Source organism: Pungitius pungitius, chromosome 9, assembly GCF_949316345.1.
Source record: "Pungitius pungitius chromosome 9, fPunPun2.1, whole genome shotgun sequence".
Classification (NCBI taxonomy): domain Eukaryota; kingdom Metazoa; phylum Chordata; class Actinopteri; order Perciformes; family Gasterosteidae; genus Pungitius; species Pungitius pungitius.
Window position 1 is genome coordinate 2,797,275 of NC_084908.1, and position 27,084 is coordinate 2,824,358.

The 27,084-nt window shown below is 46.7% G+C and overlaps 1 protein-coding gene across 1 annotated transcript in view; it reads left to right on the plus strand.

Annotated features, from left to right (window-relative positions):
- The window catches only part of ntn1a (netrin 1a), a 42,047-nt gene that overhangs the window by 2,559 nt on the left and 12,404 nt on the right, over positions 1-27,084 (plus strand). Inside the window, exon 3 of the mRNA XM_037471102.2 lies at positions 21,967-22,155. Coding sequence (XP_037326999.1) covers positions 21,967-22,155 — 189 coding nt within the window. The remainder of the gene's footprint in view (positions 1-21,966; positions 22,156-27,084) is intronic.

Below are 27,084 nucleotides of genomic sequence, written 5' to 3' on the forward strand. Positions count from 1 at the left end.
AAATGTGCACGGCGAGGAGGGGTCAGCTCGAGGAAACCGAAGGGAAGGCAGGAAAGATGTTGCTGATAGAGTCTAAAACCTCAGAGTGACTCCCTTTATGTTCCCCCGGTCCGCTGCAGGAAGAAATACGACTCTATACTGACGGTCACGGCTCACGTCGGCCACTTTGACACGTAGCAGATGTTTAAAAAGGGTTTTTTTTGTTTGCCAACGTCGTCCGTTTGTACAGCTCAGGCACAGTTTTAGGCAAATATCCATCCATTCTGTACATGATTCTCAAATAGCACTTGATCTGTCATATAAAAACAAAAGGAAATTGATTTTATACTCCTTAAATGCCAAGTTAGTGTCAGGTGAACAATACCTTCAATGCACAAGGGCCTCATTATATTGAAGAATCATGCTCACTGAAGCATTTACACGAAGACCATTTGAATTCTTATTTGGAAAAATAACATTACGTCTCAGCACTCAAAGGGAGATTGAATTCAGAGCTTTTAAATCCACAGTTTAGAGATACAGGCCTGAAAAAAAAAATAATCAGGTGAGGCACAGATCCCGATCAACTCCCACAAATAGTGTAGTGTCCTTCCGACACTTGTGTGTACCACGTTTCAAACGTGGCAGCCTGTCGATAACCATGGCATCGTCAGAGATATTTAGCTTTTTGGACATTGAAGGAAGAATGGAAGTGAACTACCGCAGGATGTTTGCTGTATGCAGTAATCACACCGAAATCCAAGCGTTCTTTCGTCGCCGTACTCTGCCCTAACGAAAGCAGCGTGTCTGCAGACTCTCATGGTTCCAGTTAGCACAGAAGTGTTTCCCTGTGCACCAAAATAAAAGCTTTGGCACCGTGTGGCGTTGGAACTGATGTAAGCTGTTCAGTGCTAAACAAAAAAAAAAAAAAAAAAAAGACAGGAAAACAGAAAAAGGTCTGTCTCGTGTGTTTCTCCTAAAGTGCACTTTGTTGATTACTTCCATCGGGATTCTTAGAGGACGCTCCAGAGTGTGCGCCTCCATCCATTTGGGTTATTGACTCGTCTCAGCAGAAGGTTCGATGGCTTGTACCTCGGGCTTCAATCTCAGCCTACGTGTGCCGACCTGGGTTTGCAGCAACCGCAGCAGTGTGAACTGACCTGTTCGATTTGAGTATGGAAAAAGGAAGGTGTTTTAAATGATTTTGGCGGATTAGAAAAACAAAAAAAAAACGCTTCAAGGATGCAGAATGAGGGGACTGAACCAAAGCGAAAAAGCAGGGACAGAGGGAGGTGCAGCAGGACGACGATAGGGAAAACCCAAGAGACAAATGGACAATTCCATGGCCTCTTCAAATTGTTCTTTTCCAAGCGCCTCTAAATCGGGCCAATAGGAATATACAGGCTGCTGGGAAGAAGCATGGATACTTTTAACATCATGGTGACTTGGAGGAGACTCTCTCCATCAGAGCTACGATTCATGCCTGTTTGCACAAGAACGGTTTCCCGCTCCTGAAACCAACCACGGAGAGATTTGAGCGGAGGTGCTGCTTTTTTTTCCCCTTCCTTTTTCTTGTCTGTGCCTCGTTATATAAAATTCCGGCCTTCAGAAATCCCTCTCAAAATGTTCCCAGGTGCTATTCAGAGGCATCTGACTGACAGGAGCAAACACGTGGTGCTGACAAGTTGACATGGTTGATTTAATGCCCATTAAAATAATTGAGTTTTAAAGCCACAGCCGCTTGTAGGGAGAAAAGTTGTTTTTATGCCTTGTGATATGCGAGTGCTCGTTAAACTTGAAACCATCAGGGGTAGAAAAAAAAACGGAATCTCAAACAGGTCAACAAAATGCTAGGGCGAACATGAGTAAACACTTAAAAACAGCTGTACATGTACTCATGTTTGTGGTGTGTTTTTTTTAACTTCCATGGATGGCTTCCCACAACCTTAATGAGGTCCAAGACAATCCAGAAATACCATCAGCAAAAGTCCATTTTGGAGTTTTGTGCAGGTTTTTTTCTGACAGGATGAAACATCTGCAAACATCTGTGCAGCCACTTACATACATGGCGGAATGCAGCATAGAGAGATGTGGTGCCTGTGCACAAAGGAAGAGATGCCCCTGACCATAAAATATCATAGTGTATTATTTGATGGGCACCGTTGCCTTGGTGACGCAAACAAGTCCACCAGTCACAATGACACAAAAATGCATCAGGGTCAGTATAGGAACAAGAGACGTTTTTCTCTCAGTGGTCTCCTTTGCCGTCATGTTCGTTTAGGTACCTTTCAGACATGACTGGCGGTCTGGTTAATGTTTGAGCGGCTCGCTTTATTGGAGCCGGCATCCCTTCATCCTTCAAAAGCTGCCGGCGGGATGCGTCGTTAGTCCCGCTCACAGCAAACAAAGCTGGGAATAGACTGACAGAGGAGCGTTGCACTTTGCACTGTCCTGGTCCTCACCTTCACTTCTTCAGTCAGCACTCACCTCCTTGCACACACACACACACACACAGAGTTCTCTTCAGGTCCAAGCCGCCAGTTCAAACAGGGGGGGGAAATGGCCTCGCTGTCGCGTCTTAATCTCAGCCCTTATCCGTGTTTATGGCTCGTTTTGTAAACCGCTACAAAAAGAAGTCGCTCATGGTCCACACGACCGGCTCAACCTTCTGTTTTAGATTAAGAGGCCTGCTGTATCTCTCCCAGAGACAGAAACATGGCCGTCGATCCAGCACTGTAAGCATGCCCGACCGTACGCTATATCCAGTGGATGTAACCAAACACGAAAAAAGACAGAAATGATACGGACACACTGAAAAGTCAGTAAGAATGAAAAGCCTGCAGCATGTTTCTGGAGCACAGGGGACTATGGCACTGCATGTGAGTGTCTATTTGTTTCCAACAGAGCCATTTTCTGTTACTATACACGGTTACAGGTTTTGGGGTGATGGGAATGTAGGTGGAGGCATAATAATTCTCTGAACACATTGGTCAGCAATGGCTGACCCATTTTGTTATTCCTTTATCCACAGTCCTCTCCGGGAGTACTTATCCAGTATAGGACAGCAGACGCTAGCTCCCCTCCCAGCGAAGTGGTTTCCTACCGTTGAGGAGTTAGGAAGAGTGACCTTGAGAGCAAGCATATACGTTATCTGGCTAATTAGCCAGCTGCTAAACAAGTGAAGATTGTATTATTTTAGCATGCTAGCTAAGTATCCAACTATGCAGTAGTTAACTTGCAAGTTGTCAAGTCAGCTCTTCAAATAGTTTAGCCAATTAGCAACGTTATCCCTTGCTTTTATCATTTAGCCGAAGGTTGAGCTAAAGCTTTATTTCTTATATACCACCACCAGATGACATTTCCAATGTGTAACTTTACCTCACAAATTGAGTTTCTGATTGCGTCTAGTCTTTTCGGCAAATGCTGACATAATCATTACGGCTGTAAAAGGGTCTGTGCTCATTGAGTCTTTATACTGGGCGCAGACTGTAGCAGAGGCAGTCGCTTTTTGACTCTTGGGAACTGGAAGTTCAGAAGACAGCTGTCCGAGCCCGTCACATTTTAGCACCCCTACTGAAGTCATCGTCCATAGTCTACGCTATTTAGATGTATTGATAAAACAAGATGAGTGCTGCAGCTTCATTTGATACAAGGATCATGCTTTTGTTGTAGGGTAAGGCCGATCATTTGAAATGTGACAATGTTTAAGTGTGCCATTTAACTTTGCAATCCTAAAATAGATTTAACAGCATGTTTGGCTACAGGACATACATTCTGTTCCTGGATCTTTAACCATCCTTTTGGTTTGTTGCTATGTGGAAGCACAGAGGATCTTGAAGCTATTAATGTCAGTGTTTGGCAGCGGCCCCTAGGAGTTGGAATATTTAACCAACAATACAATTTTAAATGCAAATTTAACATTCTGACAGGCCTTTGAAGAATGTAAATTAGTTTGTATCAAAAAGTCTGTCTAGCGACAACATGCTGATATGAAGACAAACTAAATGCTAATTAGAAAGGGTTTGGCCCAAAAAGAGAAACAACGAAGGCCGTCACCTTTTATTCAACTGAATCCACTGAATGTTGTATGGTTTAGTCTCAAAGTGGAATAATATATCAGTTTCATTTAAGGCCTTTAAAAAAGCTCAGGTCGCACAGCTTGGGCTGACGGAATGTGTTGGTTTGTGTTCCTGTTGTTGAACTCACTGGGCAAACTGGTTGCGTTTTTTGGTTTCTTTGCCTTGGCGGCGACACGTAATGCGGCACAGATTCCGCACACCGTGGGAGTCCGCCCTGATCTCGTACCGGGAATTGAACGTCGACCTGACTTTTGAGAAACGGTTGGGTAGGAAGCCCTGTTGCGTTACCCCGCTCTGTACTCACATCCTCTTGTCACCCCCCGCTGGCGCTTGAATTTATCGAGGCCTGGGGCTGCTTAATCACAACATCCAGCCGATCTTACTGTCATCGTCTTCCTACTGCCGATCAGTAATATTGTTGAATGCCTAAGGGGGGGGGGGCGGGGAACATCCTGTGAAATTTACCCAATTTGCCCCATCTGTGGGTTCAGCAGCAGCTGGTGATAATTGGTCCGGCTGATGAGATCCAAACTGATCTTTTCCTCCTCCAATATGAGCTGCACTTTTCATGAGCCACTGTGTGTTTGTAAGCTGTCAGGGACATTCTCAAGGAGGCAAATCTGGGAGCGTTGCACACCAAAGATTTCAACAATTTGATGAATCTTTTTTTTCCAAAACCACAGACATGAAGGTATTTTTTTACAGCGATGACAGCTGCTTCATTATTTTGATTGGACTCTTTGACAGCACAGAGAGCTTGCTGGTACTGGTTGCATTAGGTGCAAAACGTTAAACGCATTACAAAATACACCAGAACAGTGTTCAAACATGACTGGAGGAACGGCTCACAGACATCTGCAAAAAGAGGTTTGAAAGATTCGAGTGCAGCAGGCGAATGCTTTGAGAAGCATTTAGAGGATCGCATCGGGATCGTAGCACACCCATAGAGGGTTTGAATTTTGCAGCAGTCAAAAAGTCCTCCGGTTCCAGAGATTTAGCAACCGCTAACCAAAAAGAGAGACAATATATATATATATATATATATATATATATATATATATATATATATATATATATATATATTTAGAAAAGCTTGATAACAAAATCAGATTAACTAATGTAGCTACAACTGTGCAAATAACATTTGAAACTTTCTGAATCGGTCCAAGCAACGCGGCGCTTTCTTCACCGTCACTGTGGAAATCCCTCTAAATGTCCCTGGTTTAACAAAACTCTTCAACGTTTCCTTTTATTTTTGGTGTGTTTTGGATACAGTGACAACATTCCTCACACATACGTGCTACACAACAGGTCACTTCCTCTTGTGTAATCTTCCCAGCGAAACAGACAGACACACACAATACTGCTCTCGAGTCTCTGTCGATACCCGTCCCTGCTGGTTACCTGTTTCCAGCGGTGTCTTTCATTATCGGTAGATCGCATGTAGAAAAAGAGACGGATTGATGCAGCCACGTGTGTGTGTTAATCTGTGTTGTCTGGCAGTGTGAGTTCACAAAAACAGTAATTCCGTCCAGGATGTGAGCTGCTATTCAGCCCCTGGGGAGACGTCTGTTAATTAATTAACGATTTGACGCCACAGTCAAAGCTCGTCTTCGCCGAGGGAGCGTCTCTGTGGGTTTTGGCGTGAACCCGCGGGTTTGAGTGCGTCTGTCGGGCGGATATTGAGACGCAGAAACATAGGTGTTTGTGTGCAGCGGGTCCCAGATGATGAGGGGTAATTAAAAAGCTGCACCAAACAGCATGGGTTCACACATTAGAGTGCCTCATTCGTCAGCTCCGTGAATCAAAGCCTGCCTGCCTGTCGGAGTTGTTGATATCGATTGAAAGCTACACTACACATAATGATTTTTGACAGCTTACGGTTGCTATTTGGTTTTGTTATGCTAGCAGAGGCTAACGTAGCCACGATTAGTAGAGGTCTGCTGAGCGAACTCGACCGACTCGGACTCAAGTGAAATTTAGGCAATTTATCATAATTGGCGTAGCTCCCATTGGAGCCCTTTAAGTCTTTACAACACTTGCCACATACGCAGTGGAAGTCCCAGCGAGACGAGAGGTTAGAGCGTCTTCCCCTTCTGTGCCGAGACGCGTTGCCCAGTGAAAGTGCATCTATAAGCTGTGTGGAGTTAAGACAAAGATAAAAAAAAAAAAAAAATCTTTCGATTTTCAGTGGACTGCTAAAAAGTTGGCAGGCTTCAAATGCAGCGAGATACGGGTGCACATTGCGTAGGGATTTTAAGAGTTAAAAAGCAAGGAGTGTGTGAGCGGAGCCAAGGCCCACGGTGCCGCAGAGAATCCGGTCCGATGACCTCAGCGCCTCTGTGTGGCAGCAGGTTGCTGCACGGTGGAGGAGGCAGAGTGTTATTTGCCAAAGCAAATGCTGGAGGCTACGGCAGAGAGAGAGATAGAGCGCCACCACTTACAGTGATTGTTAAGTACAATATTAATGAGATTAAATTCCAATCCTCATGCTGCGTTCCTTCTCGTGTGTTCAGGTAAATCAACCCATCTGAGCAGTGACGCCGCTCTGTTGTTACGTTATGCCTATCAAAGCCTGTTCAGACTTCCACGTGAGAAGGCCTTGGCGCAGAAATCTCCCTGTAGCCGTAACAGCATCAACAACAAGCAAATAAAAAAACAGCCTCTGGCTTTGTATTTGCAGCCGGCCCGGCCTTTGATTCAAGGTAAAAAAAATAAAAGCCTCTCAGGCAGGAGCGGCGCTGCTCGCCGACAGGACCACCTAACACGAGCGGGTCCACGCGGAGCTGCCGGCCCCGAGACTCACGGCTACAGATGACTAATGTCTTCACAGCCGAGCAGCGGCATGTTACCCCGGATCAGAGCGCCCCGTGTTTGTGCAGTACGCTGCCAAGCGTCCTCTGAGTGAACTGCATCAGCTGGTTAATTATGTATATGTTTAAACTGTTGGGTCGGAAAGTTGCTCTTAATGCAATTAGTGTGAAAACGACCCGAATATGTGCGGGCTAATCTCTTCTTTTTACCTTTTGTTATACACAGAGACTCCGAGAAAGCTCCTTTGACAGCTCAAGTGAATTCAAACTATTTTATTTTGTGTCAAACAAGCTCACACACTGCCAGAACAAAAAATAAAAAATCTCGCCCTGGAATGTCTTCTGTGTTTGCACGTACGTGTGTGTGTGTGTGTGTGTTTCAAACATTGACGGTGATTTATCATCCACGTCTTTGTCTTTCCCATATAAGTCACGGTGCAGGCTGTGTGTGCGCGCTTGTGTGTGGCAGCGGCACAGGTTTGCAGCAGCCTGGTTGTCATGGATGCCTTCGAGTCACAGTTGTGCAAGTGTGTGTGTGTGTGTGTGTGGACTGTCTGTTTAACCAACAGGACGACAATTTTTGTTGGCCCCAAGGAGCCGGTAAACAAAGTTGTATTTTCCAGGGTACGGGTCGACTCGGTTAGTACAAAGTAGACTGATTTACAATTAACTTGAGAAGAGATTCATGTGTGTGTGTATGTAGTTAATACCTTGTGGTTGTAAAATTGGGTTCTGGGGTCATGCCCTCCTAATTCCAGAAGCCCAATAATTGATGACACTGGTTTTAATCTAAAAACGCAGGTTCTAAAATTTAAAAAAAGGTGCCATTCCCCTGAGAGAAAATAAAGGATGGTAAGAGTGTGTGTATTTGTTTGGTTGTGTGAAGTGGAATGCGGACTTCTGGCAGGGGGCACTCGGGGTTAAGTTTACAGGGGTCATCTCAATTTGCCAGGGGTGATCCTAGGTTAATCCATCACTCATTAGCTCCCGCAGATAAGACTTGTGCGGGGAGGACAGGGGGGGCTGTAGGTCCACACTTTCCCTCAGTTTCCCTTCCCATCAGTCCCAAAAGCATGCATGCTCTCTCTCTCTCTGTCGTTCAGAGGAAGAAATAATGATAGAATGAAGCCATTCCCCTCTCCTCCACTTTTCATCCTCCCCTTATTAACCTTTTCCCCCCCCCGAGTGCCCCCTCCTCCCCCTTCCAACGGGACAATGCGGCCAATTAATTAGGCTCAGTGTCCAGCAGAGAGAAGCGCTGGCTTCAGCTTATTTGGTAGCGGGCCCATTAGAGAGAAGAGGAAGAGAGAGCACAGGGATTGACGGAGAGGTACATGGTGAGAAAGTGGAGGGAGGATGAGGACAAAGATAGGGGGAGTGAGATGAAGACAGAGAGCCTCTTGACTCAGCGTGCTACCTTAAGTGCTATTTGGTGTTGCAGGATAAGGGCCGACTCTCAAGTTGTAATGTGTGTTGCAGTGGGCTCTTCGGCAGCTGTGGGGGTCCCCCTCCCCCTCCCCCAGTGAGTTCCCACACGGGTTCCCTTCTCTGCTTGTAATAACAAAAAAGGCCCCCCTATCACTGAAGGATGACAAAGCAAACAAACGGGCCTAATTAGGAAGGGGGAGTCGATACGGAAATTAGAAGGAAATTGAGTCATTAATGGTAATATTTGTGTTATGAGATGATAGTTTGTGGCAAAAAAAATGTATTTCCAAACGGGGCCCCTCTTTGTTTTCGTTAAAGTGAAGACCTGGACTTGTGTGACACGGGGAGAAGAAGAAAAAAAACTTGGCTTTGGCGTCAGTTCCCGCTATCCAGATGTCCATCTGATGATATAAAATATAAAAAGTAAGAACTTGGAAAATACATATTTTGGTCTTTTGCCCTTTGAGCTCTCCGTGCTTATTTTGTTTGGATTTTCTCCTGCCCGGCCAAGACAGGCGTTTGGCTGGAGATGAAAGTTGAGGTAGAGAGATAGTGGAGGGGGGGTGAGGAGAAAAAGGTAGATGGAAAGAGAGGCTCTCCTGCTCGGCCTTGTCGTCCCCCTGGTCAGAAAGAGTGCTGTGGGAGGCGATGGAGAGCCTGTTCCCCTCACAATATGTGGCTTTGCAGAAATTTTAAATGCAATTTCATTTTTTTCTTAAGCTCATACTTAAAGTCCTTGACACAACCATGCCGTTTCGTGCACAATTGATACTTGTTTCAATGTATTTTCAAATTTCTTTCTCATGATTACGGTCAAAACTGCTTTAACTGTGACGTGGCAAAAAAATAAGGCGCATTGTTTCTCTTTCCTTTACAATCAAGGTGAATCTTCCCCACTCCAAAAAAAAATTTAATAATCACGTTGTGCGGGAGAAATAGATTTCATAATTTCACTCTCTAGTGCAGGGTCCCGATGGTAGATCGCCTGCCATAGGTGACATTGGGTTGGCTAACGGAAAACATGGTAGTGCTAATTAGCTTACCAACAGACTCATTTCATTCAAACGCGAACCTGGCTGACTCCAATCAGTGCAAGTCATCTTGAGTGTGGCAATGACCAAGTTTTGTAGCCAAGAAGTAGCTTGCGAGCCAAAAAATGTGGGCACCCCTTTGTTTAGTAGATAACAGAGGCGGCACCTTATTACTCCTTCTAACCAGGTCTAATGACGCGTTCAACCCAGACGCAACGTGAATGAGTTGCACCTGAAGAGCTGCAGTCACTGTGTGTACCGGTCGTCGAGATGGGGTCCAGGCAGACAACGTATGGGACTTTTTGTGCATCTTGAATTTTTGGGTTTAAGCAGTAACAGCTTTTTGGTTAGGAGTCATATTGGGGTTAAAGGTGCATAAAGCCCTTGTGCTTCCAATCACTTATTTCACCGAGACCACAATCTTTCCGTCACTTGAACCGACCGCTATGGGTAACTGAAAGTAACCATTAAATGAATTACCCAGAGAGGGACTCTTGTATTTTCAATGCCAATCAAAAACACACATATGGTCAAGTATTTTGTCCGATTTGACGTCTGCTTGCACTTCAGATGCATTTTTGGCCATTCGCACAAAAACTGTGTTAGAATTATGAAAAGCATTTCTGATTTTGGGGTTGAACTGTCTCGTAAAACAGGGCAAACTGGATGTGATTACGTGTAACAGTAGTAACAGTCAGTGATGGTTCAAAGTCTCCTGTTACGATATGTGGTAGCAGAGGGGAACTTATTTATTGCCGGGGAAACACAAAGTCAAGGCAAAAGCAACAACAGTTGCTCTAAATCACTAATTGTCACCAGCGCAGTCATGGCAGGTCGGTCGAAACAATGATCTGGCTGATCAAGAGGATGAGAACCCGGGGTAGATGTACTGCAGGGTGATTAGTGGATTGAAGGCAGCTTGGGTGCCTGAGCAGGTGAGGTGACTTGTAATCAGGGAACCCAGGGGAGCTCACTTTAGAGCCACGCTACTACCTCACACACACACACACACACACACACACACACACACTCACCCCGCCGGAAAAACTGCTTTTAAATATCAGCTGGAAGATGAACTGTGAGCCCCATAATTCGAGGTCAATGAAAGTGTGAAGAAGGAGCTGATCACAGAGATAAAGAGAAAAAAACAAAAAACAGAAGATTTATTATAGAGAAGAATAACAGCAGTTAGTATTTTGGTTGCTGCCTCAGCCGGTGACCTCATCGGGAAAACCGACACCTCTCGCCAAGGTTTAGTGTAGATTGCATTACGACGCGCAGGTTGTTCATGGAGATATTTGCAGAGATGTAAAAATAGATATTTGAAAAGTTGATCCATATCAAATGTCGCAGGAAAGGCTGTCTGCTCGGGGTTTCTCTTATATCAGGTGCAAGATGCTAAGCCACCATAAGGTCAACCCATTTTCTCGAGTCATTTTCATTAGATTAAGTTTTAAGTGGGCTATTTGATAATTATACTTAATTTCCCTGGGCCGTTGAGCAGTGCAATCATCCCGTAGAGTCAACCTCCTTCGCCAGAGCAAATATTAAGGAATGTCTACAGAATCAATAACGCACTGGGGGTGATAATATTATTCTTGACATAAATTACACGCAACCACTTAACGTTTGCCTGGAAAGAACAGAAGTACAACGGCCAGTGGGGGCTCACAATAGTGGCAGCATTTGGTAAGGAAACCCCTGAGTCGCGTGTGTGAGTTGATGTGGGAAGTAGCCTCTTTTTTTTCTCAGTAGCCTTAAACTGATGATTTGTCGAACTTATGGAAACCTTCCTCATCCTCCAGCCAGGTATTTTGCACCTCATAATTAGTCCCAGGGAGGAAATAGTGTGCCCCCCCAAAGGGTTAATAACGTAATCTTCTTTCAACTATAACCCTAAAATCTATATTTGATTCAATATCAAATGCTGTCTGTTATGTTTGTCTAATCTAGCAACAAATACAATCATTTATACTCCCAATTGCCACAGAACTATTCTATAATAGTTGTATAATACACCTTCTTCATAAAGTGAACAACGGTGATAAGCAGGACTAAAAGGGGTCATTTTACCACCCTGGAAGAAAACTCTGGCTGATGCTTAGATTGTTTGGCTCTGCATTATCCAAACGAATCCTCCTTTAAAATAGTAGATGAGACCAAACGAGGGGTTCCACCTCCTGCCTGTAATCGTCTACGTGAGAGAGAGGTTATCAATAAATCCTCCACGAGCGTCGCTGTCATTCGATTTGGAAAAAAATGACGTTCAACCTCCTTTCTTTGCTCTCTACCAAGAAGAACCAAGAAGCACATTAGTTATTTTCTTTCTAAGTGTTCGAACTTGCACTTGTCATTATCATTAAAAAAAAGAAAATGGCAGCCGTCCCCCCCCCAGAGCACAGCTGCGCTTTTGGTGCCGAGTTTACCCTCAGCGCGTGTCAACCGTTTGCTTGCTCTGGCAAAGACCCGTCCTTCCCTCGCTAATTGCCTTCTACCGATGACTAAATTACAATGAGGTTTTTGGGGTTTCTGGATCAGAGGGGTCTTCCTCCTCCTCCCCAACTGCATCCTTCCAGCCCGAGTCGCAAGTGCCACACTTGGTTACCGCAGATCGGAAGTGCTACGACTTTCGTGGGTTAAAAAAGGTTTCTAGAATTTAAAAAAAACAACCTTGAAGAGCTACTTCTACTAGATTGCAATTAGAGCTGTGGAGACGTGTGTGTGTGTGTGTGTGCTTGCTCGTCTCCCCGAGGGCCTAATTGATACCAAGCCTTATATAGGCATCCTTGCCACCGCAGAGGAGGGCAGTAAAATGTGGTCTTGGAGCCGGTACAGTAAAAACATCTCCGCTCCATCAGTGTCAGAAACAATCTGCGTGGAACAAACCAGCTGCACCAGAGAACCCGCTCTGCTGCAGCGGCTGCAGGACGCTCCTGTTTTTTAGCTAATTATGGAACCAGTTGCCTGTGTGTGTGTGTGTGTGTGTGTGTGTGTGTTTTTTTTTAAATTGACAGGTTCTTCCAATTTGCATCCGACAAAGACTCGCCCCTAGCAACCTTAAGCTTAAGTGTGTTGCTGTGCACAAATATTGAACTTGATTGAAAATAAGTCACCAAATTACAATTAGTAAGAATAATAATCTGGCATTCCACAAAATAAATGCAGATTCCAATAATCGTATTGGGAAAAAAATAAGATCAAAAGGAACGGGGGTGTTTTTAGGAGGAAAGAGGATACACACAGGGATCCTTCACATTCAGGGACACGAAGGACTCCTGGGTAGAATTCAGCTGAAAGGTGTCATGAGGGATTAAAAGGTAGCATTCCTTGAAAGTGAATCCTTTCGTTTACTTTTAGAAACACCCTACATCTGTACTTATTGAGTTCATCTGTCCTCAATTCACTGAGGTATAGGTGTACTAGCCTTAAAGATCAAATCGCTGTGTAGAAGGATCTTAAAATGACCATGAGTTGCTGAAAAACCAAAGACATCCAGTGTCATAAAAGTGCAGTCAATGAGTCTGAGAAATAATACCCATCAACTGTTAACGTTGAGAGGCAACTCATTTGATTGATTCAGCAGCACGTTTTTTTGTAAATAAATACTATTATTTCTAAAAGACATCGACACCATTTTCTGACATGTTAAAGACTGTTGAATAACCTGGAAAAAGATGGCAGGATAGTACCAGTGAAAATAACTTGCTGCCCTGCGATCAAATCACAAACTGAACTCCTGCAGCATCACAGACTCACTCTTCTGCCCGGTAACCAGAGAATCCACACCGAGTGCCTTTTTTTAAAGCCTTGAACGTGCTTGGAGGCTTAATCACGATATAAGTGCCTCGCATTTAGCATTTCAAGTCAAAGTTTGCAGTGTAGAAAGAACAAAAAGGGAGCCGAGGAGAATCTGAGAAGTGGAGAAAGGAAAAGCGGACAATGAACGTGTCACACGCGTGAAGGAACTGCGCTGCGGAGGTTTCGGATTTATGGCTCTCAGCGGCTTCCAGCTCACTCCCTCCTCTGGACGGGAGACCGCGCTTGACTTGGTGGCAAGAAGTCAAATATGTACAGTACACACACACACGTGTACACTTCCCTCATCATTCCTACGCACGCTGCTGCCTGAATAAAGCCTGCCCTTAGAGGCCAGATGCAGCAGATGAAGCACGATGTGCACCGAGTTGATGCCGATTGGCGGGATCACAAAAGTTTGACAAAAAGTTCAGGCAGCTAAGTAGGGGAATTATAATAATTGTGAGTTTCACCAGGAGAAGAAAAAAACAAAAACTAGAGGAACAGCGGTGTCTTTTTCTATATATTTTTTCTATTGTGTCTAATGAGATTTATCTCTTTTTTTTTTTTTTTTGGTGCCACTCCTCCATTCCTCTCTGTCACTTTTGAGGAACTTGTGCTTCAGATGATCCAACTCTGCTCTCTGGTTTGACCGCCCCATCTGAAGCCGCTTTCAGGACTTATAAATCTTACAGAGAAATTTGTCTCACCGGTCCAGAGTCACTAATGACATATGCAGAAGGAGGAGGTTTTCCCCAAGAGGAGGAGGGGGTCACGGCTCATTTTGGAGGAGTGGTGACTTAGTAATGGGGACTTGACAAAGGAATGCAGGGTGTGTGTGTGTGTGTGTGTGTGTGTGTGTGTGTGTGTGTGTGTGTGTGTAGGTCAAAGGTTCCCCACCTGCTCAGCATGGCCATGGTGCTGTGGTTGCTAATGAGCCTACAATAAAATGATCCATTAAGTTTACAATGTTGTAGTATTTAAGGAGAGAGGGGGGGTTAATTCACTTCCTTTCCTTGGGATACAAAAAGCGAAGATCAGATTCCACAGTCACGCGCGGTAAGACCCACTTCATCGTGATTTCGTCATGATTTTTTCTGTCTGTCGAGAATTTTAAGGGTTTATTAAGCATTGGCCTAAAAAATATAGTCCTTAAAGAGCTCAGGTGAAACTGAAATGTAAACATTGCGCAGCTTCATCCGCTGAGAAAAGAGCATGTGGTTCAATCCAAAGCCCCAGAGCTTTCAGTCCCTACTGAAGGCAAGAGGGAGAAACCTTCAGCATTTCGGGTCTCATTGCAGACACTTGGAAAATAGGATGTGTCCAGATTGACTTATGTGCAAAGTGCGCTTCATGAGGCAGAGGAAGCCATAAAAGTGTAGCGAGAAGAAAGAAATCCAAGCCGGCATTCCGATCTCATCCCTAATCCACAGACTCATCTGCTTATCCTCAAGGCTGAGTCAGTTCAAAACGGGAGGACTTTCCACGGCCGAGGTGGGGGAGTTTTTGTTTTTCACATTGTGTTGCTAGCAAACGCGTTTGCGAAAAGTACCGTCGTTAGAAGACGGAGATGAGCCATTTTGTGGCCGTCGACGAAGACACCCGACGTCGCCACGGAAACGCTCTCTCCGCCTTTTTTTTGTTCCTGCCCCCGGGGGGGCCAAATGAACTCATCTGATCTTCCAATCAGCCCATCTTCGAGCCATGTTTATTTTCTCGGGCTCACGGCTGCCAATCAGCCGTGAGCCCGACTGCGCCTGGCTCTGATGCGACCGGGGGGGGGGGGTTCAAAATCTTTTAGTTGACGTTGTCGGGGCAGAAATGGGCGGCTTAATTGAAGAGCCTGTGGGATCTGCATGAATCACTGACAGTTACGGGGGCTTCTCCCTGCGTGCGCTCCGTCTCGGTGTCTCGCACTGACGACGGCGGCGGCCCATCCCAGTCCGCCCCCGGGGGTGGGGGGGTGGAGGGGGGGCAGCGGCGGGCGGGCGGGCGGCCTGCCAGGAGTTATTGGGAACCCAAAACACTGGCGCTCCGCTGGTCCCATAGAAACCAAACCGGCGGAGTAAATAGACCGGAGGTGCTGTCTGACGTGATCAGTGGGGAGAAGCTCTTGTTTAGGGGGAGATTTAGAGATCTGTCTCTCGCGTGTTTTTTTTCCGATGCGCGTCCTCTCTGGGAAAGGGCGGCGTTTGGTGGGGGTTAGGTAATGGCTGGATGCAAAACAACAGAGCGAACACACGTCATTGCGCCATCGATTCTCGGCTCACACCTGCGAGGGGGGCTCTCCTGACAAAACGAGATTATCGAATCGGACGCCGATGGCGGAGAGAGGCGTCAGACCCTCGTTCCAGTAAACCGCCTTTGCTCCTCAGTAAAGACGAAAACAATGCGAAACCGAAAACCTTTCGAACGAGGCCCTTTCCTGCCCGAAGGAAACCGTAAATCCGCTTCGTTCCAATCGTCGTCGTCCCACCTTTCGGCTCCTCACCGCCGCCAACACTGTCAGCTCACGTTACTTAAAGACTTGCTCGTGATAGAAATGTACAGGATGCGTCCACAGCGTCTGGCAGACTCTCCAACCCCCCCCCCCCCCCCCGTTGGAGCGCTTTATGTTGTCACACAGCGGAGCGTTGTTCGGGGAGCCGAAGATTGCGCGGGTTTGCCCGCTCGGAGCATGGCGTCGCCCCCTAAAGCTGTCAGTCCCTCACGCTATTAAGACAGCTGCTCCTTAGCGGGTATTGTTCGCCGGGGGGGGGGGGGCTACAGGGGGACCTGACAGGCCCGAGGAACCTTTTTTTTTTTTTTTTTTGTGGCCCTAAAGGGCCTTTCAGTGCTGTAGGCCTGAATGGGACCTGCCAACGTCACCCTCACCCATGGCATTTTTATGGCGTAGCTGACATACACACAACGCACTCTCGTCCGCGGCGCCCCCGGCCAGCCCCCCCCCGGCCAGCCCCCCCCCCCCTTTTATTCCCGCACTGTATGTCAGTTTGTTGTTTTCCCATAGACATGAATCCGGGGAGATCTTTCTTTCCGGGCAGCGCCACTTTTATCTTGGAATTACTCGCGCAAACGCTCACGGGGAGACGCACACTCTGAGAGCGACGGGCGCGCAAATAGAGACAGATGGGCCGAGGGAATCTCGCTCTCCTTCTCTCACGTGCAGGTGCACGCGCGCTCGCTCCCACTTTAGAATCCGCGCGCGCGCACACAGACACACACACACACACACACGCGCGCGCGCACACACCACTCAGACAAAAGTCCCTTGATTACTCAGCAAATGGATGCACTGCTGATCACAGGCCAGGCCTTTTTTTTTTTTTACAAACTGGCCTATTATGCCGTCTCAGCGTGGGGTGGAAGTGTTGCAGGGCCTGAGGCGGAGTGGCTGTGGAGGGCTTCAAGGACTGTGTGTGTGTGTGTGTGTGTGTGTGTGTGTGTGTGTGTGTGTGTGTGTGTGTGTGTGCAACCAAGGCTGAGAAGTGCTCCCATGCTGCGCCGCCTAACGAGAGGGCAGGTCAGCCATTAAATGGGCACTAATGCGGGAAATTGGAGGCCATTAGGCCTCGCTTTGTTGTCGGTGCCTCTGTGTGGCTAGTTAGACTCTTGGAAAAGGGGAAAAAGGCCTTTGTGGCCCCCACATGAAGCCGGAGCGAATATACGGGCCATTTAGCTCAGCGTGGGGCTGCTGGAGGCCCGTGAGGCGGCGTGAGGCGGCGTGCACGCTGGAGTCATGTACGTCTGACGTGGTGTTAATGTGTCAAAGGTTTTAAAAGAACTAGAGTGAGTTCAATGTGTTTGTAGATATTTACAAGCTGGTGGGACATTAGGGAAATACTTTTTTAGGGATTTTTAGTATATATAACCCAATACAGTTAAATGTATCCCATGTATTTATAGCCCAGCTAATTTTCCCCTCATTCAAACCCAAATATGAGACGTGACATTTTCAAGTCTGTTTAGTTTTTTGGGGGATTGGAAGTTTTTTTTTGTGTGTCTAAGGCCAGGACAAAAAAAAAGACAAATGAGGCCCTTCATAGATGTGCATGCATAGACAGAACGTCTTGTGTCAGCAAGGCCTTCTAACACACGTCCTAGAAACAGCTGCTATAGCAACACCCTTTGCGCTCATTACTGTGATTTAAGAATTACTCAGACTAATAAAAGAGAAAATGGAGATTATTATTCGGTCTCTTTGCTTCAAATATTCATCCTCCTGCACTGCGTTGCGTGGGCACAGTGTGGTTGTTCTCATGCACCCTCCCTGCTGTACACATGCGGATTTGTGCCGCGCTCCGCTGGTGTTTTACCCTGCCGTCCACTGTAAATCCGTTGCTTATCATTAACCTTCGCTCCGCTGCTAATAACTTCATGAGGGATCTCTGCTCGCGGGGGGGGGGGCGGTTCTCACAGCCTCGTAAATAAATCAGGCGCATTTTATCACCCGCCGACGGCACCATCCAACCGCAGACCCCTCGCTTGCGCTGGGAGTTGCATCATTTGACCAAATATGTGGAAAAAAACCTTTTTGAGTGTTAAATTATGAAATAAAGAAGCGAGAAGTAGATGGAACCTGTCCACTGGAAATCAGTCCTCGCCGCATGTTTAATCTGCCTTTTGATAACCCTGCAGGACTGATGAATATTCTGTGTGACATGGTCTCAATTAGCCCGAGTCGGCCCGGGAATTTAACAAGCATCGGGGCTGATCTCCCTCCCTGCCTCTGACCGCCTCTTCTTTTTTACCAGCTTCCTCTTCTCGCTCTATTTTTCCTCTCTCCGTCTGGCTCTCTCTCATCCTCGGCGCGGCTTTGACACACGGCCTTCTTTGGGAGCGGCTGAGATGCGGAGTTTAGCAGCGGGGCTCATTAGAGAGCGTGAAGAGGGAAGAGGGCCGCCGCGCTGCCGCTAATTGGTTGCAATGAAGGAATTAAATTATCCAGATATAATCCCTGCAGCGGGGGCACCTCATCCTCCTCTACCCTTCTTCCCACTCGCCCCGTATAGTTTCCACTGCATTTCCCAGGGTGCTCACCAAAACAAACTGAGCGCCATTGACCTTAACACACACACACACACACACACACACACACAGACTTCATACATCCTCCACAACACCAGCTTGATCTCACTCCCACACATCGTTCTTTTGTTTGCTCTATTTTTCAGTAACTCTGCCTGTACGATGTTCAACTCGCAGCATCACGGGGGGCAAAAATGAAATTGTTGGCCCACGGTTCATGGAATGTGAAAGGGTTACTTTGTGAAAGGTGCTTTGGACCTTTCGGTTTCTCGTTTTCGCATTTGTACAAAAACCAAAAGTGCTGTGTTGGTTTATGACTGTTGGTTTTCTTATTTTGACTTATTCCAAAAGCAAAATTGGAGGAGCTCATTGGGGTACATTTGTTTTTTTATTTTTAAGTTACAATATTTATTTTTGTGACAAAGTAAGATTAAATGACTTGTATCTAAATTACTAAAAGATTTGTGTATTTAAAGAGAACATCAAGCATTTATTAATATCAATTCCTAAAATGTCCTGAATTAGCTTCTTTTATTTTGGTAATTTCCTCCAGGCCAGTGTCCGGACAACAAACACAAGGTCAAAAGTGGGTATTGTTCTAATGAATATGAGGCAAAATAAACAGTTGCCATAAAAACAGATTCATTTGTTGATAATAAATACAGAGCTTAATGTGTCATAGAGGCACTTGTGTTGCCCCCCTGGCCCCCCTGGACATTGGAGAAGAACACCAATGTTTTGTTATTTAGTCGTTTTGTGGCGTTTATTTGTGCCTCTACATATTGTAAACCTTTCCTGGCCGCTGTCTGCTTACTTATATTCGTTTTGGTATATTAGCTTATGCTCCACCATTTATCCCTGTACAGTAAAACAAACAGATATTTCACTGTGGTAAGCATGAAACATTCACTCAATATAAGATATACCTTAACTTGCAATAGAGCTTTGGTTAAATATGAATACTTACAGAGAAATGTTTAGATTGGCTACCTTGTAATGGAGTGTTTTCTGATACCTTTACTTGTAGTGGAGCATTTTTTATACAAATAACGTTACTTGTTATGAAGTATTTGTATGCACCATGTCTTTATGATTTATGTGATTTATTTCAGAAACCTTTCTACCCACAAGAGCTGTGTGAATCTTCGTGTGGGTCTGTGTGTGTGTGTGTGTGCCAGAGGAGGGGTAGAAGAAATGTACACCGTGCCATGATTTCATTTAATGCACCATGCAGTTTTAGGGGGGTATCAGGCTGTTTCTGATATTTTGGGGCACAGTTCATGAAAACATTTGCAAAAATAAGTCCGAGAGAACGTATACTAATTTAAACCTTTGCTTCAAGGACATTTTTTTTTTTTTCTTCCATTTTCTCTCAACGGGGTTTTTGAAGTTAATCAGATTACTTTTGGGGGGCGCCCATGGATTGAAAGTAAACTGTTCATGTGTGGACTCCTCTTAAAAGCCGAATAACTCGCGTGGGACATAGAAGCACATGGATTTAGAGCCAAAGTGGCAGCGATCAGTTGCTCGAGTGTCTCTTTCCGACACACCGAGGCTGTGACTCAATTAGCGGGCTTATCGTAAGGACGGCGGGCTTAACCCCGACCCCCCCCCCCCCCGGCCCCGCCGCGTCGATGTTTCCTCTCTAATTAGCCGAGGGGAAGGCCGCTTTCGGAGCCGAGGTCAGCTGATGGATGCTGGGAACCGACTCAAAGACACTAATTGGCCAACCTTTCCCCAAAACACGCTCAAGACACAGCTTTTTTTTGGGGGGGGGGGGAATGCGTTCTTCTATGACACGCAGGGGGAAAGCACAGCGCTCGATAAACGCGTCGGTTTGGTGTGGAGCTCTGCAGTGGGGGGGTCAGAACAGCCGTGAGTGTCCAGCGCGTTAGACAGAAGACAGTGTGGGGCACATTCCAGGAGGTGTTGTCTGGGTAAGCTTAGCGATATCCATCTAATTTAATTACTCTTGTTTCAAAAGGTATCTTTTAACACTTTTTTTTTAACTGCTCACCTGGGGGCGAAGGGGTGGGTTGTGGGAGGCGGGGGGGGGGGGGGTGGGGGTCAACAAGCTGATCCAGCATGAAGCAGTTGACTTGATTGAAAACAGACCAGACGTTGGAAGGTGTCCTTTTTAAAAGGTAAATGTGGTCTTGTCGAAATGATTTTAAAAAAAAAGTTTAAAGCACGTTCAATTTCCGATTTTGGGCTGTACATGATAACATTTAATTAATACACTAATTAAATATTATGTTTAATGGTAATGAGCAAAACCATATTTTTCGACCATTTTTGTCTTCAACAACACATGTTTAACGACAGGAGGTAAATCGTTTTTAAGTACACCTGGCACGTGTGTGTGTGTGTGTGTGTCTTTGTGTGATTTGTTGCAGTTGCTTTTGTTCGCGGTGAAGGTGTGTGAGCTGATTGCTTTGCTGAAATAAACTACAGCTTAGCTTTTGTGTCCTCTGTGAAGGGTAGAAACCCTGATGTTTGTAAAGAGCAGGTGTGAGGAGTACTGTGTGTGTGTGTGTGTGTGTGTGTGTGTGTGTCATCACAGTGGTCCTCCTGAGCAGCAACAGAGATTAGGCTTCACTCTTTATGTCTCCTGGTGTCTTTTGGGTAAAAAAACTTTTGTCATTGTTTTGTTGCACCAGATAGAAAATGAAATAGTCCCAGTATTTAGTTATCTGTAAAAAAGAAAGTTATGGAGCAGTTTTAACCTTAATTTCTTTATTTGCTTCTCCCTTTTAGAGAATAATCGTACCTCCATCAATAAGTTGTCTCAGAGTGATCCATGTGAGCGAGCTTTACACTACGCACAGTGGGTTTCAATGAAATGCTTCTCCCTTATTGGACAATGATACCCCATGAAGCGCGTCGTCGCACACCCGAGGGCAGAAGCGGGCAAGGGGGAGGCAAGCGGAGAAAGAGCGCTAATTCAGACCCCCAAGTGTGTGTGTAAAAAATATTTTGTAATTAGCGTGGAGAGTAGAGAGGAGCTTTCCTCCGGGGTCCCGATCCGACTCACACATGCCAGCAGGAAGCCAGGTTGAGGGACGCTGCCTTGTGATGAGGCAAACGACAAAAGGAGCTGTGGGGGGGGGGAAACTAACCACCGACACACACGTGTAGATCCGCAGCAGAAGTGCTGCTGTGGGCTCAATGAAGTCGGGCATGTCGCTGCCAGAGAGCCGTGAATAAACATCGATCGGCTAATTAAACCTCCCGTACCGGTCGATAATAAACAAGCGGCGCCATGAGGGACGGGGGGGGGGTCTCACGCAATGCCAGGCCTCGAGAGCAGGCGAGGAGAAGAGAAGAGCTGGAGAAATTTAAAAAAGAAAAGGGGAGCGAGGGCTGTTTGAGTCAGAGATGGCGAGGGGACAGCTGGAGAGAGGTGGGAACATGAGTGCCAAAAGGTTAAAAAAAAAAAAACGTTAATTAAAGAACAGCAAAGTGAGCTCTGCTTCCTGGTGAATTATGAGTTACCATGACCTCATCTTCACGGACTGTGGATAAACTTAAAAAGGTGCGAGTACCAAAGTGAACTTATTCCCACTAACAAGCTCAGGATGGTTTTAACTGGCATGAAGGTATTGCTTTTCATTCATGTCAAATCAGTCGTAAAAAAATAACAAGAATTTACAGGCAATGTGGCCTCGGGACCAAACACTATCAAATCACTTCAAAAATAGCCCCCCCCCCCCCCCCCCCCCTCCGACAATCCTCATCACGTGCTTTATTTAAAGAACTATTCACACAAACATTTTGCACTTTAACCCCCCCCCCGTTTCCTTCCCTCTGCAGCCTGCAACTGCAACCTGCACGCGCGGAGGTGCCGCTTCAACATGGAGCTGTACAAGCTGTCGGGGAGGAAGAGCGGCGGCGTCTGCCTCAACTGTCGCCACAACACGGCGGGACGCCACTGCCACTACTGCAAGGAGGGCTACTACAGAGACCTGTCCAAGCCCATCTCGCACAGGAAGGCCTGCAAAGGTACACCGCTCTGCTTTCTTCCGTCTTTTCTTACTCTGGACATGGAAAGTCTTTCTGGAAATTAACGCTTCGCTCTTATTACATCCAAAGGCGGACTAGATGGATTGCAGGAAGTGTGTGTATGGGGGAGGGAAGGGGGGAGGAGGGGGAGGGGCAGGCAGTCTTCTCATTCCTCAGCCCGTCTCGCCCTCATCTCTGTCAGCGGAGATGAGCTGGGGGTCCATTGGGATTTTGCGGAGGTCGGAGGCGGTAAAGGGAGGGCTGCTCCCTCATCAGTTGAGTTATTTGGCTTCGTTCTGGGAGGGGAGGAGGTGGTGGGGGTGGGGGTGACAGGACAAGTTAAAACAAACAAAGCAGCGGTGTGAAGTGATCCCGGGTGCAGGCCAAAGACAAACGATAAACTCGGGAAAGATCGGGGAAAGGAAGCAGAGGAGAGGGGAAAAAAAAGGGGGAGGAGGGAAGGGGGGGGGGGGGAGGTTTGAGGTGAAAGAGAGGGATGGCAAGAAATGGCTGAAAGATGGGAGGGGAGGGTGGGGTGGGGAAGAGGAACAGCCACACCCCGCGCAGGTGTGCTGGCCACTCGGTCCTAGATGAATCGCCCGCCGCCATCAGCCCTCACCGTAGCTAATAAGGGTCAAAGGAAGCAGAGGAGGAGGAGGAGGAGGAGGAGGAGGAGGAGGATATTCTCTCACCTCCTCTATAGCTGCAGGGAGAGACAACAGAAGCCGAGTCCATGTGCAAACAAGCCCGGAGACACCTCAGAGTTGATACAGCCTGCGCACACACACACGTGCACAAAGACACACACACACACGTGCACAAAGACAAGGATGCCTCCTTCAGGGTTGATGAAGCCGGCCTAGTTGTTTCAAATCATTCGCCGCGGAGTAAACAAACAAACCGAGCGGGGTCAGTCGGGTTCCGGCGAGGCCCCGGTCGGACGAACCGGAACCCGACAAAACGCTCACGAGCCCGATCCCTCCGCTGACACCAACGCCCTCCGAGGCTTCGGGGGCCCATCCTCCTGTCGGCCAGGAATGCAAACATGCAATTCATCACCACGGGCCGTTGTGTATCATTAACCCCGCTCCTCTGTCTGCTGCCCCGGAGGATTCTGGGGATTTGACCTCTTTTTTGTTTTTCATGTTGTTGTTGTTCTTACATCTCTTCTCGTGTGTCCCAGGCTCGATTCTTTGGTCGTCCCATAACTCACTTTCACGGGGGGGGTTGTTTCTCGTAAAGAGTCCCGCTATGGATCTCACCACATGGTTTTTCCAGGAATAGTTGAATGCAGGCGTTAGAATTATAATGAGGAGCATATAAGCATGTTTAGGAGACATTTCTAGCAAGTCTTGAAAATAATTAAATCCGATGTAAATTCGTAATCATCAATGTAATTTACCATTACACCAACATTTTCTCTTATGCTTTACATAATTCACATTCTTGGACAGTAAACCGTTGATTTACGGCTAACTCTGGTGAGTTCCTCTGAGATTGTGTTGATGATGATGATTATAAGCAGCCTGTATCGAGATGTTCTACTGATGTGGAAACCTGCGCCCATGACGACTCATTTAATGATTGGAAACTTTAGAAGAATGGGTCGTAAAGTCAACACTGCTCTGGTGTGGAGCTCCGGCGTAGGTGGCGAGTCGGTGTGTGTGTGTGTGTGTGGGGGGGGGGGCGCCTGTGGACGCGAGGTCATCGTTGAGCTTTTTGATATCTAGTGCTGCTAGTGTTTTCATCACCACTAATCTCATTGTCATTACTCCCCAAAATGAAGTTAAAAACGAGAGAATACAGCACGAGGGCGCTTTGTGACTCCTTCCACTATTCAATCTGATTATATTGTAGGGTTGTCTAAATCCATTCTCTGCTGCCTCTCACCCGAATACATCGTAAACACGTTGCATCACCTCGTTACGAAAATGTCTGCTCGCCTTAAACGTTATTCTAAAAAAAATTTTTTTATCGCATTTATGAAATTTGCCAGAGTCTGTGCACGTTTCCCGCCTCTCCTGACCCCGTGTGATCACAGGCAAAGGCTGTCCAAGTTCCCCCCCGAGGTGTTTGGTTACATTTAAACAGACTCACAATTAAGGATCTGTGGTAATAAACCCTCTCGCTCCCCAAAGCCGACAAAGGATACAGAGCATGAGTCGGCTCTTTTCCGCCAATTCAAACAAATTTCGACAAACTGTATTTGGAAAGTTACGGACTGACTGTTTTAAAGACGTGTGTAATTTTGTGTCATTTCATGGCCTCTGTTTTAATAAACCCAAAGTTACCACTTGCAGCCTCCTCCCCCCCCCCCGTCAAATACGCACGTTGAAAGACTCGGCTTCGTAACGTCGTAACTCAAGATCATATCGACAAAACGAAAACCGCAGAACAAATTTTATGTCTGCTCCTTGAGCAGAGCGAGCGTTGCGTCGGGACTGACGGCAATTAAGAGGTCTCGTTATTTATTGAGCTCAAAAAAGAGACTCTCTGTGTGTGTGTGTGTGTGTGTGTGTGTGTGTGTGTGTGGAGGGGGGTGGGGGGAGCGATGGGCCCTGGAAGGAAGCAGCGCGAGAGTTTGCTTTTATATTGCGTAATGCGATCCTCCCCCCCCCACCCAAAAAGCAGCTTGTTTTTCCGGGGGGGAGACCAGGACGAGCCCAAAGGAGAGCGGGCCTTGCAGCTCTTGCTCGTGTCCTCTGGCCGTTTGGAAGGCCCACGGAGCGTGTTTGACCGATACGTGTGAAGCTCTCTCTGGGTGGTCTTTTTTCTGGGGCACCTGGCACATACAGGTCAGATAAGTTTAATCAGCTGCCTGTCACCCAGGTACTGGTTGTTAACGCTCTCACTTCATTTTAAAAAGTTAAACATCCTTAAGGGGACACATTGCAGGTGGAAACGTCTCTTGAATGCGCTGGTCAATCTTGTAGTAGTAAAGTAAATACATTTGCCTGTGGATTTATCCTATTTATTTACCCCTTTTTTTATCCCACTCACCTGTATGTTCTGCACAAACTATACAATACTACTACAATAACGTTATTTTGCGTTAGAATCTCCTTCTCAGTAGTCATTGCATACACTGAATCTTCAATCCCATCTCTACTCCTGTCTGTGTGTTCTGTTCATTGCTTGATTCATAAAAAATTTTATTCTAGCTTTTTGAAGTTATTTTCACGCAATCCAAAATTCCCTCTATAAAAAATGGTGGTGAGGTACATAATGAGGAACATGTTTTAAAGGGGAACTTAGGCTTTTGTTGAGGGACGATCTGTTTCGATCGGTAACACTTTTTTACTTTTATGAGTGCACAAAGAAGCTCAAGTGCGTTACTTTCTTCCCTGATGAATGAAATGTCAAACGGGACAAGACAACGAGAGACACACCCTCTTTTAGATAAACGCCGAGCTGCTCACATTAAGTGCAACAACCCCATGACTCTCTCTCTCTCTCTCTCTCTCTCTCTCTGAAGATCTGTGGAAACCTAATTATAACAGAGCACACACTCGGGCAGCTCGGCTTCACTCCAGAGCGGACAAATGATTCTTATTGGCACCGAGCGCACAAAGCAAACGGGTTGGGTGGTGGTGGTGGTGGTGGTGGTGGTGGGGGGGGGGGGGGGTCTCTCTCACTTCAAACGCCAGCTTTATGATAAACGAGTGAGTTAAAAAATTCTCACATTGTGCAATGTCAGACCCGAGGAGGCCTTTGAAATCCACTCTCCCCCGTTTACTGAGAACATTTTTCATTTTTTTTTTTTATTCTCCCGGCGCCAACGGCTTCTTTAAGCCTCCCAGAATTCCATCTTCCTGGAGAAAGATGACGGATCCCTCAGATTCGGCTCTGCTTCACGCCCCTTCCCTTCCCATCCCATCCCATCGGAAACTACTGTCACAGAGACAGAAAGCCCCCCCCCCCCTCCCCCCAAATGCCACTCCATGTATCTCCATGAGCCACTAAGGAGAGCGCCGGCAGACACTTAACTGTTGTGGACACACACTTAGGGTTTTTTAAAAGGCTCTCACCCAAACCCTCCAGTGAGCCAACAGGTGGGCCGCCCCGTGCCGCGGGGGTCGGACTGTTGACCTCGGCCCGGGAAAAAGGCGGCTCAGAGGTGAGTCGGTCGGTCCGTTGGGAGGACCAGAATGCTGGCAGGAGGAGGAGGAGGAGGAGGAGGAGAGCGTTTTCCCCACCTGTAGGCCATGTGCTGCGCTGCTTGATTTACTGGCGAGCTGGAGGCTGTGAAAGCTGTGGTTACCAGGAAGAAGCTCTATAAATATAACCAGAGCTCTCTGAGGCTCCCAACCAGAGGCGCACTTTGCCCTGCTGTGCCTCAACCGGCTCTGACACACTTCTTAAATTTACTGGCCTGAAGACGCGCTGCACCGGCCTCCACGTTGTTTATTGGCCTTCCTTGTGTGTGTGTGTGTGTGTGCGTGTGTGTGAGCGCTGTTCGCCCCCCCCCCCCCGAGCTAGACACGACCAACCAATGAAAGCAGTGACAGATTGGTTTGATAAAAGGTACAAATAGATACACAAGGAGGCTTTCGCAGGAGGGTGAACAGCACACACACACACACACACACAGACACACACGCGGGCAGAGGAGAGATAAGAGCTGCAACAGAAGCTGCATCACAGAAAACAAGTAATAGAGATAAAAGTGACATAGTGTGATAGAGAGCAGGTGGTGTGTTGAAACCACAGTGATGTACTTCACCCTTCAGGATAGTAAACTTCTTCAGTGGGAGACCTTCCAAAACATATCACAAAAAACAACAACAACAACAACCACTGTGTTCCCAGAGCCCACTTTACGACAGCGTCCTCCCCCCGAGGGCCCGCTGTGATGTCATTTGGACGGACTGCAGGAATAACACCGTACACGTTGCAACACAACACATAAAAGACAATTACAGAAACCTG